The 13852-nt window shown below is 36.7% G+C and overlaps 3 protein-coding genes across 5 annotated transcripts in view; 1 reads left to right on the forward strand and 2 right to left on the reverse strand.

Annotated features, from left to right (window-relative positions):
- The first annotated feature begins 290 nt into the window (after window positions 1–290).
- On the forward strand, window positions 291–6611 carry LOC137577665 (ubiquitin-conjugating enzyme E2 W). Of its 2 annotated transcripts, none has more exons than XM_068291205.1 (5): window positions 291–585; window positions 5276–5367; window positions 5558–5660; window positions 5726–5957; window positions 6027–6611. In XM_068291205.1, the coding sequence occupies exons 1-5, from the start codon at window positions 556–558 to the stop codon at window positions 6038–6040; spliced, it is 471 nt and encodes a 156-aa protein (XP_068147306.1). In that variant the 5' UTR covers window positions 291–555; the 3' UTR covers window positions 6041–6611. The 2 variants fall into 2 exon arrangements, with proteins under 2 accessions (XP_068147306.1, XP_068147305.1); XM_068291204.1 differs by lacking the exon at window positions 291–585 and adding an exon at window positions 4051–4700.
- A 337-nt stretch (window positions 6612–6948) lies between these two features.
- Window positions 6949–8501, reverse strand: Mat1 (CDK-activating kinase assembly factor). The gene has a single exon (XM_068291202.1). It carries the CDS (start codon window positions 8370–8372, stop codon window positions 7407–7409), a length of 966 nt encoding a protein of 321 aa, XP_068147303.1. The 5' UTR covers window positions 8373–8501; the 3' UTR covers window positions 6949–7406.
- Window positions 8502–8793: 292 nt separating this feature from the next.
- Window positions 8794–13852, reverse strand: part of LOC137576528 (uncharacterized) — a 28530-nt gene continuing 23471 nt past the window's right edge. For both annotated transcript variants that reach the window (XM_068289699.1, XM_068289698.1), the window contains 4 exons: window positions 10400–10562; window positions 10115–10335; window positions 9852–10055; window positions 8794–9789 (listed from right to left, as the gene is read on the reverse strand). In XM_068289699.1, coding sequence (XP_068145800.1) covers window positions 9532–9789; window positions 9852–10055; window positions 10115–10335; window positions 10400–10562 — 846 coding nt within the window. In that variant the 3' untranslated portion in view covers window positions 8794–9531. The remainder of the gene's footprint in view (window positions 9790–9851; window positions 10056–10114; window positions 10336–10399; window positions 10563–13852) is intronic.

The raw sequence follows: 13852 nt of genomic DNA on the forward strand, positions 1-13852 counted from the left end.
ATTGTTCGTGAGCGACGACATGGAAAGCGGCTAAATTTAAATATTAAACAAAAGATTAGATAGATACTTATGTACGAGTAGGCATATCCTCCTCGGTATCTACGAACTCTTCTTTTTGTTAGTCCAGGATAGCTGCTTAATAATAATTAAAACGATAGACAATATTCAACTACTTCCTGAATAAGCTAGAAAATGAGATATAAAAAACTTTTTACTTTGACTTTGCCATTAACGTAACAATTGAAATTTCTAGTTTGTTGTTAAATGTGTATGTCCCCCAATATTACCGCAAATTCTGTCCACCACTGTAACCTGTTCACAGCTGATTCAAGCGATAACGATAACCATTCGATAAGTGCGACAATCATTGGCTTTTATCATCCCTAAATTAACCACAAACCAACAGTTCACTAAATAACAAAAAAAAACATTTTAATTTAGTTGTAATTTAAGCCGGATTCTTTGCATTGGGAACTTACAAAACCGACAGAATTCAGGGCTGCGGAAAAAGTGCACTGGAAGGACAGAAGGCTGGAGAGGAGAAAGGGAAAATCAATGTCAAGCACATCCATGTCACCCAGCGAGGTGAGTAATTGTTGCGGCTTTGTTGCCGTTGTTGTTGGTACTCAACACTTGTGTCAATGTTTGTCCCGGAGCCGGTCTAGTCAAAAATACACACACACAGGGCAAGTAGCGGATCACATCTGGTAAAGAGAAACCTGAACCTAACTTGGCAACGGAGCCAGTCAGTTATATAAAAAGTATATGAAGGCATACCCTTTGTATCCAGATCGGGTTGTACCTCGCTCTGTCGTCGCCCACCCACAAATCGATGCAACCGAACTGGCCCTGTTTATTGTTTATGCAACTGCCCGCACTTCTGCATCCAGTGCAAAAGCATTCAACCAAATTCGCTGACAGCGAATGTTTTTGTTTATGCCATATAAACAAGACCGCTCAGCCTTGAAAGCCCCCCAACCCAGTCATCCAGTTTCGTGTCGATCCTGGTGCTCGTTACTCAATTTTACTATGTCTCTCTCTTCATCTCTTATGGGGCACTTTTTTCGCTCTCACGCAGCTAAAAAAAAAAGCTCCAACGCAGCTGACTTTGGCGTCGCTTTATACCGTTCCGTTCAGTTCTCGCTGACACGCGAATTCACACGCGCGATCTTTGTTTTTACTCTGATTTGTGTGATATTTCATTTGCAATTCAAATTGTGTCGCGAAAAAGTTTTCAGTTTTCGATTTTATCTGTGAGATCTGGTTTGCCAACAGGAACTGATTGTTGCCCCCCACCCGAAGCTTTTCATTCCCCAAACCTATTCCCGTTCACAAAGTAAACTTTGATCCCTTGTCTTCTCCTATTGAGTGTGCCACCCACTAGAATTTTGGCACGCGTTCAACTAAGAATTTTAGCTCTAGTTACGTCTAAAAATTTTAAAAATAGAGATACATAACATAAAACCAAAAAAAAAAAAGAAGAAAAATAGAAAAATTAAGAAATTCATTATTCATATGAACAAAAAAAATTGCAAAAATCGCGAGAATGAGAACCAGTTTCTAGCATCGGCTACAAGTACAAACTTATATTGTATGCGCCAACCAGTGCCTTGTCTTATACCCTTGCCCCAGAGAGTTATATAAAATTTGTCAAAAGGACTTCAACGCTCTAAAAGGATCCCTGAAAAGGATTTATAACATTTAATAACTTTATATGTTGTTGATCGATTCAATAGGGTAACCTTTCTTCGTTGTGCCGATATTAGCTTCCGCGTTATACTTATTTTATTTTCCATGAAATATGCATGAAACAAAGAAGCATATAAATTGAAATAGGGAAGGGTTTGTCAATCATTTATATACCATGCATTTCTGAAATGGCATATTAGAGCCGCACAAGCCCCTTTTCCCTGCACAATACTTCGTGTATCTTAATAATTGATTCGATAAATTTCAAATAGTTACTTTTCTTGTTGCATGGCATACCTAAATTGACGTGACAACTGTTTAAATTATTGCTTACTCGATGGCAACCATAGAAATAGAATGAATGCAATTTGATGAGATCTGTTTCTTTTTTCACAGTCATAGTAAATGTGTTTTCTTAACGTGTAATAAAGATGCTACCAATATTTACATTAGGAGAATGATTGTCCCAACAGCTGCGCCTGCTCAGCAATTACCGTTGTAATTCCGATAAAAACAGCTGGCGAATTAAACGATGCATTTTATTTAATTAGCGACCACTCCATTTCATTTTCAATTGAATTCGTTTTTCCTTACCTTTCAATATTCATTGTAATTGCATGCTCCTCTCACGTGTTGTCATTGCCAACACCGAGCACGTCCCGCGGGGATGGTAAATCAATCATCATCGGCTAACAACAAAAAGATGACGGATAAGTGTGGTTGGGGGGTTGGACTCGGATTCGGACTCGGACTCGTACTCTCGAATTTATCACTTCAAAAGAACGTGACACTCAGAACGAGAATCTGTGCCTCCCTAAAAGCTGGTTTTCGTTTTGTTTTTATTTTTTCTGTCTAAAAATAAAGTCCAGAAGCATCTTGTTGCTCTCTGACGTCACAATCTCTGACTTATGACGTAGTGAGATTAATTATCGATTGCTATTTGTTGTTTTTTAACAAGTTTAAGGTTGTAAGCCCGTCTGAAGCGCTGCCCTTTTTTTCATTTTGTTCCCGTTTTCAGTGGCGGTTATATCGGGTAAAGAGGAAGAAACTAGCCAATAATTGGTAAATTGGTTAGAAGACTTACTAGTTGGACTGAAAAAGTCAAAAATTCTTCGAAAGATGTTTTGGATGATGTTTAGATCACCAAAATCCCAGATACCACTTGGATCCTTCCTTATATCAATTTAAATATAAACAATTTGCCTAGTTGCAAAGTTGTTTACAATTCTTCACTCATTTTTTTTAGATCCGACACTGTTTTGCCTTCTTTTTTGCCTGTTTTTCGTTTTGTTGCTTAATGCGCTTATTTTGTTGCTGTTGTTGCATTGCTGTCATTCTTGTTGGATTCAGGAAGTCGTTTGTTTGGCTTTTTTGGTAGGCGGGCTGCATGTGAAAGTTGCATAATATTCGTTTTTTTTCTTCTTGTTTTGTATGGATGAAAATGGCGTGATTCAGACTGTGGTTTGAAGACAATTCCACCAATCCATAAAAAAGAGAATAGTCGAAAATAAGCATTTTGGTCTGAGATTATGACTCATCCACCCACCGGCCATACTTTCTCATCTGGCCACCGCAAACAGACTTGTTTATCCAACCCGTCAACCCCACTCCACTCTCTTTGCGGGCGCCCCCTCTTCAACAGGCAAACAAAAAATTTTATCAAACAAAGATTTCGGCTAATTTTTTATATGTATGTATATCTGCGGCACGCTTGTTTATTATTTTTGTTTACTCATTTGCTTTGTTTTTTATTAGGTGAAGAATCAGCAAAGAACGTGAGAGATGATTCGTTGTATTTTCCATTCGAATAAATATATAGAAATATTTTTTAAAGAAACCCAAAGGAGCGAAATGTATTTCGTATCTGTAAATTTCTAGAGAAATGAACGACCTTCTGCTGGGGGTATAATTTGTTTATATTAGTATGTATATTTAGGCTTAGCCCACTTCAACTTGGCCAAGTCTTATAAACAAACGAAAATGCTAGACGCATTTAATTGCTGTTTACGTATATACATATATATATGTATGCATATACGATCGATCAGTTATTCTGTTTCTATGTAGACACCCAGAACTTGTAGGCGCATTTATTTTTAAACTGCAAAATTATAAAATGCAGTTGCAGAGAGCTTTGCTCTCTGTCTTTTCTTTAGTTTGGTTTTTGTGTTTGGTTCCGATATTGACCAGGCCGCAGTTCGGCCTATCGCGAATGTTAATCTTATCGGAAATATATAGCTTATCAGGTCGCAACAGCGTGTACCCGATAAGGTTCGGTTAATGAATGTATTCCGGGGAGGTAAGGGCCTTGAGGAGAGGGGAACTAAATTAAAGCAGCTGTCCCATCTCGTGATCTGGGAAACTGACAAGAGGGAGAGCATTATAATTAACCCAAAGCCATAAACACTAGATGCGTTAACAAAAAAGGAAAAAAAACTAGTTTTCTGCCAAGCATTATCGGGGAAAGAAGCGTTCTCATAACGCTGACCGATGACTACGTGCCCCATACCCACAATCGCGTCATGTCTGGCGCCTTCTACTCCGCCTTGCAGTCTCTTCGTTGAGTCAATCGTTGCGCCAGTCGTTAGCCATACGTTGGCACACTAGGAACGGTTCTCGCACGTCGGAACAAAATAAGAAACAAATATTAAATTTATATATATATATTTAGAGAAAGAGCAAACAAATATGTTGGCATTTTTGTTGGTGTCATACCCTGGGAAAAGCTAAAAGTTAGACGCACAATCCAGTTGGCATATTGTTAAAATTTTAATTCATAGCAAGCAACGAAAAAGCTGTAACAACTGTGAGAGTTAAACATAAACAATAAAATATACATTGCTACATATAAAGAGAAGTACTCGTAAAAGTGATACAAAATGCTAAAACTATTTAAGAAATCGAAAGAAAAGATACCAAAGTCGGAAATTATAACCGAACCAAAAGAGCCAAAAACTCCGCCAGTTTCTAAATGTGGAAAACCTTTGCTATTGGATAATTCGCGTTGGGAGGCAAGTATATCCTTGGATAATCATTGAATATAAAGGTTTATAAAGGCTCACAGTGGGAGACAAGTCCTTTTACTCATTGCGTTCTTGTCGGATGTAAACCTTGAAATAATTCCAGGAAGCCAAAATGAGTAAATTTGTTTATATATCGAAGGCGTAGTTAATTTTTAACTACGTCTGCACTTCAATTGTTTCTTGTTCTTGTTAAAAACGTAACAATTTAACGAAATAATTCAATTTCTCTGCATTTGTGTGTATTTATGGATGGAGTGAAGAAGGAAAACAACAATTGACACTTCTATAAATTCTATCAGCGACTGTTTTTGGACTGTTTATCTTATCGGGCAGTCGGTATATGCCAGAATATTGACGTTTGTAAGCCAAAACAGGAACGGAGAAATGGCGTGGAGATAAGACTTAAAAAGAGACGACGAGAGGTAGCAAAGAGAAAGAGGGGAGTTTAGGTTTAAGGTGTGCTTATGATAAGATAACTTGGGGAATTGGCAAAAGGCAAAAGCTTACATTTTTTCAAGTCATTTACTTATACTATTTTTGTTACCTTTCCTCCTTACCTACAGCGTCGCCTGCACAAAGAGCTCATGTCACTGATAAAGGAGCCTCCACCAGGTGTTACAGTGGATACAGAAAGTGTACAACAAAACTTATCCGAGTAAGTAATAGTGACCCAAACTAGGCCAAGTTCAGCGTCAACGATAAATTTAAACACAACAAAAATGAGCAAAAAAAAACTGGTTTAAGACCTAATTAAGCAAGTTGCAAAAAAAAAAAAAAAATTAATTTGAAACAAAGCTGGCAATTGTTAACTTGAGTTTACTCTCATTTTTTCTTTTTTGTTTTAGATGGAAGATAAATATCAAAGGTTTCGAGGGCACACTTTATGAGGGCGAGGACTTTCAGTTATTGTTTAAATTTAATAATAAATATCCGTTCGATTCGCCAGAGGTAAGATCGAGCAGTAATAAATAATTGGAAATACATAAATTTTCATTGCCCTTTGTGTTCTTCAGGTGACCTTTATTGGGAACAATATTCCAGTTCATCCACATGTCTACAGCAATGGCCATATCTGTTTATCTATATTGACTGAGGACTGGTCGCCAGCTTTGTCTGTGCAATCGGTGTGCCTGAGCATAGCTTCGATGCTAAGCAGTTGTCGCGAAAAGAAGCGACCACCAGATAATACACTCTACGTTAAGACCTGCAATAAAAACCCCAAAAAGACGAAATGGTGGTATCACGGTGAGGACTCAGTAACCACTAAGTAAATCTTGATTGAAGCTCTCAACTCAAGTTATCTTTTCATTTCAGACGATTCTGTTTAGTTAACACACGTTTATTGTCTACTGCCTGTTTGCTTGGCGCTACTTGCAACAAATTACACCAACAAAAACATAAAGGAGCGCATTCAATGTTAATTCAAGCTGCCTATAGCAAGAAACATTCACAATCAATCCATTAACAATACCAATTTCAACTTAATATTTTGGGTCTACTTGAAGTCAAGCCTCACTTTGAAGGAAAATTATATGTGACACTTTACATTCTCAAAAGAAAGGGAAAAAGTTGATAAGAGTTGATATGCATATGAAGGAAATCGCAAGACCAACAACAGCAACAGAAAAATAATATAAGCGCCTTGAATATCCCAAGGCGTGACATGTATAAACAAAAACCTATAATGTTAACATTTTTAAAATTAGTTTAAGAACCAAAATCACAAAATTTACTTCTAAATTATATGTTAATCATACTTCCTACCACCTAAACAATCGCAATTGTAAATATTGTACATCTTCGCTTTGCTTCAAACAAAAAGAAATGGTGCAAGGGGAAGCACAGTAAAACTGCATCCCACATTCCATTGCACCCATTTGAGGGAGCTGCTGAGATATACATTTTTTAAAATTTTGGCCATTTCCTCATGAGTTGACTTTGGAACTCATTTTCGTCGACACATCAAATGTTAAATATGCTACAATTCACTTTGTTATCCCCAGTTGTGCTCATTTCATTGTTCGAACCTTTGTGTAAATCATCGCAATTTATAACCATCTTCGTCGTGGTTATCATTGTCATCTGTGGCCAAACCAATCTCGCAAGTGCTACCGAAAAAAATTACATATATAAACATTTACCTCTTACTGTTGTGCAAGTAGATAGATAGATATCTGCACAATCATATTATTTAACTATATAACCTGTAATTCTGTATAAAGCAATCCAAGATCCATTTAAAAACATAAAAATGGCAAACCAATATATGTTTATTGTAGTCATAGCTTATATATTACTAAATATATATATATTTACTGTTAAAAATATTTAATAAAACACGCCGGTATTTAAAGGAAGGCAGTTTTATAACTCTAAAACGAGACGCAAACATTTTATTTGCTAGAATGTCTTTGAAAGTTGACCTCAAATGTTGTTGAAATCAACGAGATATGATATTTTTTCTTTTCCAAAACAAACCTCTTACAGAAATTAAAAACTCAATTACTTTTGGAACATCATTATACAGCCTCGAATGGAAAGCGATAGTATGCACAGATAAAAGAATTCTTTATATACCACAATAAATTATTTATTTACTTAAAAAGCTAGCAAAATGACAGGACATTTCCTTTCAAATGTTTAAAGTACACAAATCGGGGCATTTTAGTTCAACAATCAAGCTCTGCTTTTCCTTTATATGGCCGTAGACATGCCAACACTGGGGGCTGTGTAAAATAAACATTGAAAAGCCTCCTGCAAAGCACGCTGGCAGGCCAGAGAAGAGGTAAAACCGCCGGCATTCTCTTGCGAAGTTTCGGGACGTATATGGGATATATAGCCCTTGGATTCAATTTCACTGATGGGCGGTACACTTGGGCCCTCTGAGAAAGCCAGCAGCGGTTCGTACACAAATAGTGGGCCCTCCTCGGGTTTGGGAACAGATAGCAAGGTGTGGTCAGCTGTCTGTCCAAATTTAATCCCTGTAGAAAATTCATTGGCTGGCTTTGGTGGTGGTAAATTCTTCTCTTCCATACGCTGCTTTTCCGCCTTCTCGGCAAACTCTGTGACTATTTGGGCTGCATCCTTTCCGCTGTACATTAGCTCCTCAATAAGTGCTTGTTTGTCGTGAGCCTTTTTCTTTTTGTGCACAAGGTCGAGGTCCTCCAGTTCCTTCTTCCGAGCCTCCTCTTGAATACGCTCAAGCTCAAGCATCTCCTCCAACGCATACTCTTCGCGTCCCACGCGAGTTTTGTTGCGTTGAATCACTTCACGGTTGTCCCTCTTGTAGGCCTCGATGCGCTTATTGGTTTCTATAATCTCAATATTGTTGCACAAGTTATACACAATGTTCTCAATCTCCTCTAGGTAATCATTGTACTCATCCAGAGTGGCAAAATCCTCTTCCCGCTTATTGTAGTCCCTAAGAATGCGGCGCCGTATATCCACCTCTTTTTCTACCATCGGATCTTCAAAAAGTTGGACACGGAAATTGTTGCGCCTTAATGGCACCATACATTCCGGACAAGCACCAGATCCCTTTAGAAAGAGCAAGTCCACACATGATTCACAAAGCGTGTGCCCACAAACATTGACCATCAATTTGAGAGATGGATTCCTGTATTTGGTGGTCTTACATCGCGGGCACGCTTGATCGTCCATGCTGTTGGATGAGTGTTGATGATGATGCAGTGGAAAATAATGCTATACTTAATGTAAAATACAAATAAATCCCGGAAAAATATTATTTATTTATTGCAATCAATGTAGCGAATTTTCGCAATATAGAGATGAGCCAAAACGTCAACTGCAAATTCGCTTTGCTATTTTGAATTCGCTTATCACAAGCAAACTTATCGATAACAATGGATTCAGCCCTTAGCACTTCCGCTGGGCCTTAGCACTAGTCCACATGAGCGGGAGATTTAAATTTTAATAGCACTTCTATAGAGGATTGAAAGATTTTTAACATTTTTTTATTATTTTTAAACAGCATACGCGGTATTCACATTAGAAATAGATTTTAAATATGTATTTTTCCTCATTTTTCAAGGACATTAATTAATTTGTATATATATGAATATATAGATGTATGTACTTTTGATATATTTTTCATTTACATTTTACATATTAATATATCGAAACTGAAAACCTATACACGTTTTTAGCAGTTACAGAGTTTTAGTCGCTTAACATATACATTTTACGTTTGTATCTTATTACAGTAATCAAACACAATTGTTGTTTTATAAGTGTAGATAAAAGCATTGCCAAGCAGTTGAACAAATATATATATATATATGTATACGGATGTGTTTTTTTTTTAAATTGTTGCAGGTGTAATACTTGATAGAGAAAAGGTTAGGTGAGTGAGTGGAGGTGTAATATACGTATGTATATGTATATAAAAAAGAATATAATGAAATACCGGGGAGTGTCTAATAACTAATAAATTTATACTATGTTTAAAAACTAGAGCAAGACTCACTATATATAACATACACATATCTATATATAGATTGTTAGGGAGGGAGGTTAAAGAAATAGATCTGGAACCAAACCAAATTAATCATCTATGCAGTTGGTTCCTTTAACAAATTTGTCGATTCAATTTAGAAATCGAATCACTGTAAATATCACAATTTAGTTAACACATATACAATTATAATAGTAATAATAATAATGATAATAATAAACTAAAATATAAATGTAATCCGTTTCGTCCTTTTCGTATGATATTTTTTTGTTTTTTGTTTTTTTTGTTGATTTAACAATATTTGAAAACTATGCAGTTAGATAACACGACAGGATTTATAAATTTTTAGCCTTGCAATGCTGTCACTTCCTCCTCTAGCTCGGCATCAACCTCATCGATTTTGGAGCCACTGCATCCACGGCATTTGCAACAGATAATGCAAGGCGCAGCCAGCAAAAGCAGAGGTGAGGCCACCAAAAGAAGTATTCCAAATCCAGCAAATATGCCAATCACCTGTGCACGATGCCATACAACAGATGCACGCGAGTGCCCCAATTTATTCTTGCAAGGACCTTTGTCATAATGCCGCAATAGGAAGTCATCCTAGAATGGAGGAGTGTGAATATGAAAGTATGTAACTAAAATACAAGACCGTTAATACTCACATCCAAGCTGGCTAGACAATACCAGCAGAATACATGCTTGCACCTTTTGCACATCATTTGGGCACAGCCCTCATCTTTCTCAATGGGCACAGCACACATGGGACAGCATTTGATCAATTCGTTATCAAATGGTATTCCAATATCATCTTGGCCATCGGCTATCAAACGGCGTCCAAACTCCTCACAGCTAATGTTGGGATGATACTGCAAATGAAAGGTTTGAGTATCAAAACTGTCACGTCAAGTACCTCTTTAATACTCACCGCCTTTTTGCACAGAGCACAAAACTCATCCTTGCAGGAGGGGCAATGCACTGCTAGGGAAAGCAGGACATTATCTCCTTGACTGGGCGTATAACTTTGCGATGTTGAGGGCGATTCATCATCCATTTGTGTTATATTACCATTATCAGTTGTCGCCACCAGGCAGATGGTCTCGCAACCAGCTCTCGGACACCATGTGCGCGTTTTATCTAATTCGATTTCTGGAAAAAAAAAAGAAAGGAAAAATTTAATAAATATCTAAGGGCCAACAAATGCAGTTCCTACCTCGATTTAGTCGATAGCGATGATGTTTCTTAAGCAAATTCGTTGTCGTTAAATCGGCAATTTCGGGCAACGATATAGCCCCCTGGGTGGGACATTTTGCATCTGGACAAGAAATCTCATAGGCTCCCTCGGTTATCTCGAAATCCACATAGGCGCGCATACACTGAAAAGAAACGAATATAAACAAATATAAATCAAAGTCAAACGGCAGGTTTTCTTAAAGAAACCGCAAAACTGTGTCTTTGCGAATTATTTAATTTTCAACCACAAGGACTCAAAGACAAAACCAAAAGCAGGCCAAAACTTTATGCCAACGCAGGAAGCTATCATAAATAAAGATTTAAAAAGTTTCGCGTAACCAACCTTCTCTTTCTCTAATGCCTTTCGTTTTCAACTTTTCAGCATTAAAGTAATGACTAAAACTCTCAAATGTTTCGACACCCAACAAATTGTTTTATTTTATTTCTGCTCTCCTGCCCTTTTTACAGTTGTTATAAAGTTCCAAAATCCTGGATTATACTATATATATATATGTACATAAAGACATACATACATACATATATACGTATGTTTGTATCTGTATATGGCTGTAAATAATTGAAACGAAAACTTTTGGCAAATAAACGTAGCTATATAGAATTTAACCCCCAAACTTTAAGTTATATCCACAGCTCAACGAATGGAATAGTGTTTGTTTAGAGTAAAGAGTTTCAGCATATGGAGAAAGTTCCTTGAAGCATTTAAATTTTAATTTTCAGTGATGAGTTCCATTGACTTTTGTCCAGCAGATGTGATACGGCCCGTCCAAGTTGCCATTAATTTCTACATGCTTTTGATTTCAGTATTTCTGTTTCCATTGTTTCACTCTACTCACATACTCCACCCTCACATATGAGGAAACCAAACCAGGATTGCATTGTATCTAACCCAAACACACCCATTTATATACACTCGCACACACACTCGCACAATGTGTGTTATGTGGGTGTAAAGCTTTTAAATCTTTCCCCCAGAATGACAATGACGATGACGACAATCGACAGCTAAGCGGATTTTCTCTTCCCTGGCGCTCTTTGACAATGTTGTAACTATCTGAAATATATACCTTATGCTGCTTTGCACATTGAACTGACTTTAATGTGGAAAGACATCGCAAAGCCGAAGCAGCAATTTCAATGTACTGCAAGTTATTAATTTAATAGCTGTTGTCCCATGTCCTCATCAAATTCGCGTGTAAATCACTCGTTAATTAAATCAAAATGATTCATTTAATGGAAAAATGTATAATCATTGGTCATAAATTTCAAAGGTTTCCGCACAAAGAAGCGCAGCCATGACAGGATATCAGGCAGAAAGCTCAGTGGCATGTTAATTAAAGTGTCGCTGCTAATGAGTCAGATTAAAGCGAGGATTGGCAGCAGCAGCAGCAGCCAGCCAGCAGGACCTTTATGTCATCACCAGCATCTGTGTGTTCTCGGTCTTGGCAGGGCCTGCTTGTAATTGGCCGTAATGCAAGCCAAGCAGCTTAATTGGTATGTGTACGCGCGATTGAGATTGCCATAACATTCATTTGGTCATTTGCTATTCTACCAAGCAGTTAAGCAGTTGCCAAAATACAGCTAAAAGATTTAATATCAAATATGGTCCAAATACAGCTGGTCTTTGCTATATCCAGACAAAAAGGGTTTGCGAATTAAATTTTTTCCATTCATCAGCTGGGAGAGCCAGAGAAATTTCATTAAATACGTATGAGGCATTCTATGGTTGGTTGGCAATGACTTCAATTGTTTGTTTTAGATTTCTTTGTTAGTATCTGAACAAAATCAATTTAACTATCTGCTTTTAATTAAAATTTAAACTGTATGAAAAATTCCTTTACCCCACTAATTCTCTTCCTTTTCACCTCAAATGTTTCCTTGCCAATTTAGTCAATTAAATATTAAACAGCAAACAGCACAAAACGAGAAAGTTTTCCAATTTCAATCATTCTGTGAAAAGGATTGTGGAAAAGCAAAGTCAACTTTATCTGACTGGCTGCTAACATTTGAACATTTAACTATATCTGTATACATATTCCTTTTTCTATTCTTTTTTTTATTTAGATATCACATTTTCTATTTGGTTATGTCCCCGAACATGCCGCCTTACATTCTGTTCTGAAAACCACAACAACTTGAAAGTTTTTCCCGCAGAAACTTTTGCCTGTTGAGGACCATAAATACCACAAAAAAATTCACCAAATATACCACCCACTCAGAGAAAAGACAGAAGTTTGGCAGTTTGTTTTCCTCTGCGAAGAAACTACAGAAAAAAAAATGTTCTTAAGCAAAAATTCTTGAGCAAAAGTTGTTGCTTGTTTGTAACTTGTTTCTTGGTCTCATCTTTGCCAAGTCAGCAAATATAGAAATATCTCTGGGAATATGCATTTGCAATGTTTCAAAAAGTAATAATGAAACAACAAACAAATGCAAACCAAGGCTGAAAAAAGAATTGAATTTAATTGTTTGGTTTTTTATTCCTTTGTTTTTAACTGTTTTTTTATACATTTAAAAAAACATTTTTTTTTACATTTTAAAACTTGACTTCTGCGTCTGCTTTTCAAAATCTGAGCTAACTCTCTGCTACACACTTATTTAAGGATTTGCTTTGACAATTTATGATATATAATTTTATGTACATTTTCTTGCCTTGTTATTTACATACCCCACTACCTAAACCCCTGTGGCCTTAGGACAGCAAACCAACAACAATTTATGACTTGAATCCGGCTTAGAAAAAGACATTTGGAAGCAAAACAAGCAAATAAAATGCCAAATTCAACGCGTTCTAATTGTAGTCAACATTTTAGAAAGAAATAAAAATTCCAGGAGCAAAAAATAACAAATAAAAAGGCAAAAGCACGTGACTGGCATGGCATGGCATGGCAAGGAGCTTCCCTCTTCTCAAATATAAAATGCAAATGTTTATTGCCAACAACAGAAAAGAAGGCGCTAAAAAACAGCAGGGGAGGGATTTTTTTGTTGCCAAAATAAAACAAAAATGAACTTGTTCAGATCCATAGAAACAATGAGATGCGGGGTGGCGCCAAAAAAGGCACTCCGGCTAAGAGGGACCGAAAAAAATGAAAAAACGAAACCAATTTCCGGCTGTTTGCGCTTCCATTTCCGACTTCGCTAACCACCAAACAATCAAGCAAGCCATTTGACCCCAAAGAGGAACAAAAACAAAAGAAAAATAAATAAAAATTAAATTCGTTAAACGTTTTTTTTTTTTTTGCATCGCATTAAGTGAAATGTGCAAATAATTGCAAAAGGATCTAATTTCGTTGATTATTCAAAAATTGGATTTTGAAATAGCTTGAGATGGAGTTGTCTATTGAAGACTAATTGTAAGACTAACCTGGCCAAAGAAGAGTCGAATCTGAAAATTAACAACTATATAGAAATTGGGGAC

This window comes from Drosophila tropicalis, unplaced genomic scaffold (genome assembly GCF_018151085.1).
Source record: "Drosophila tropicalis isolate 14030-0801.00 unplaced genomic scaffold, ASM1815108v1 contig_593, whole genome shotgun sequence".
Lineage (NCBI taxonomy): Eukaryota > Metazoa > Arthropoda > Insecta > Diptera > Drosophilidae > Drosophila > Drosophila tropicalis.

Excerpts from the sequence above, each read along its gene's own strand:
- LOC137577665 (XM_068291204.1), top strand. The coding sequence starts at position 4,569 with ATGCTAAAACTATTTAAGAAATCGAAAGAAAAGATACCAAAGTCGGAA. Across the intron at positions 5,368-5,557 it reads GTACAACAAAACTTATCCGA|ATGGAAGATAAATATCAAAG; the intron begins GTAAGTAATAGT and ends TTTTTGTTTTAG. Across the intron at positions 5,661-5,725 it reads ATCCGTTCGATTCGCCAGAG|GTGACCTTTATTGGGAACAA; the intron begins GTAAGATCGAGC and ends TGTGTTCTTCAG.
- Mat1 (XM_068291202.1), bottom strand. The coding sequence starts at position 8,372 with ATGGACGATCAAGCGTGCCCGCGATGTAAGACCACCAAATACAGGAAT.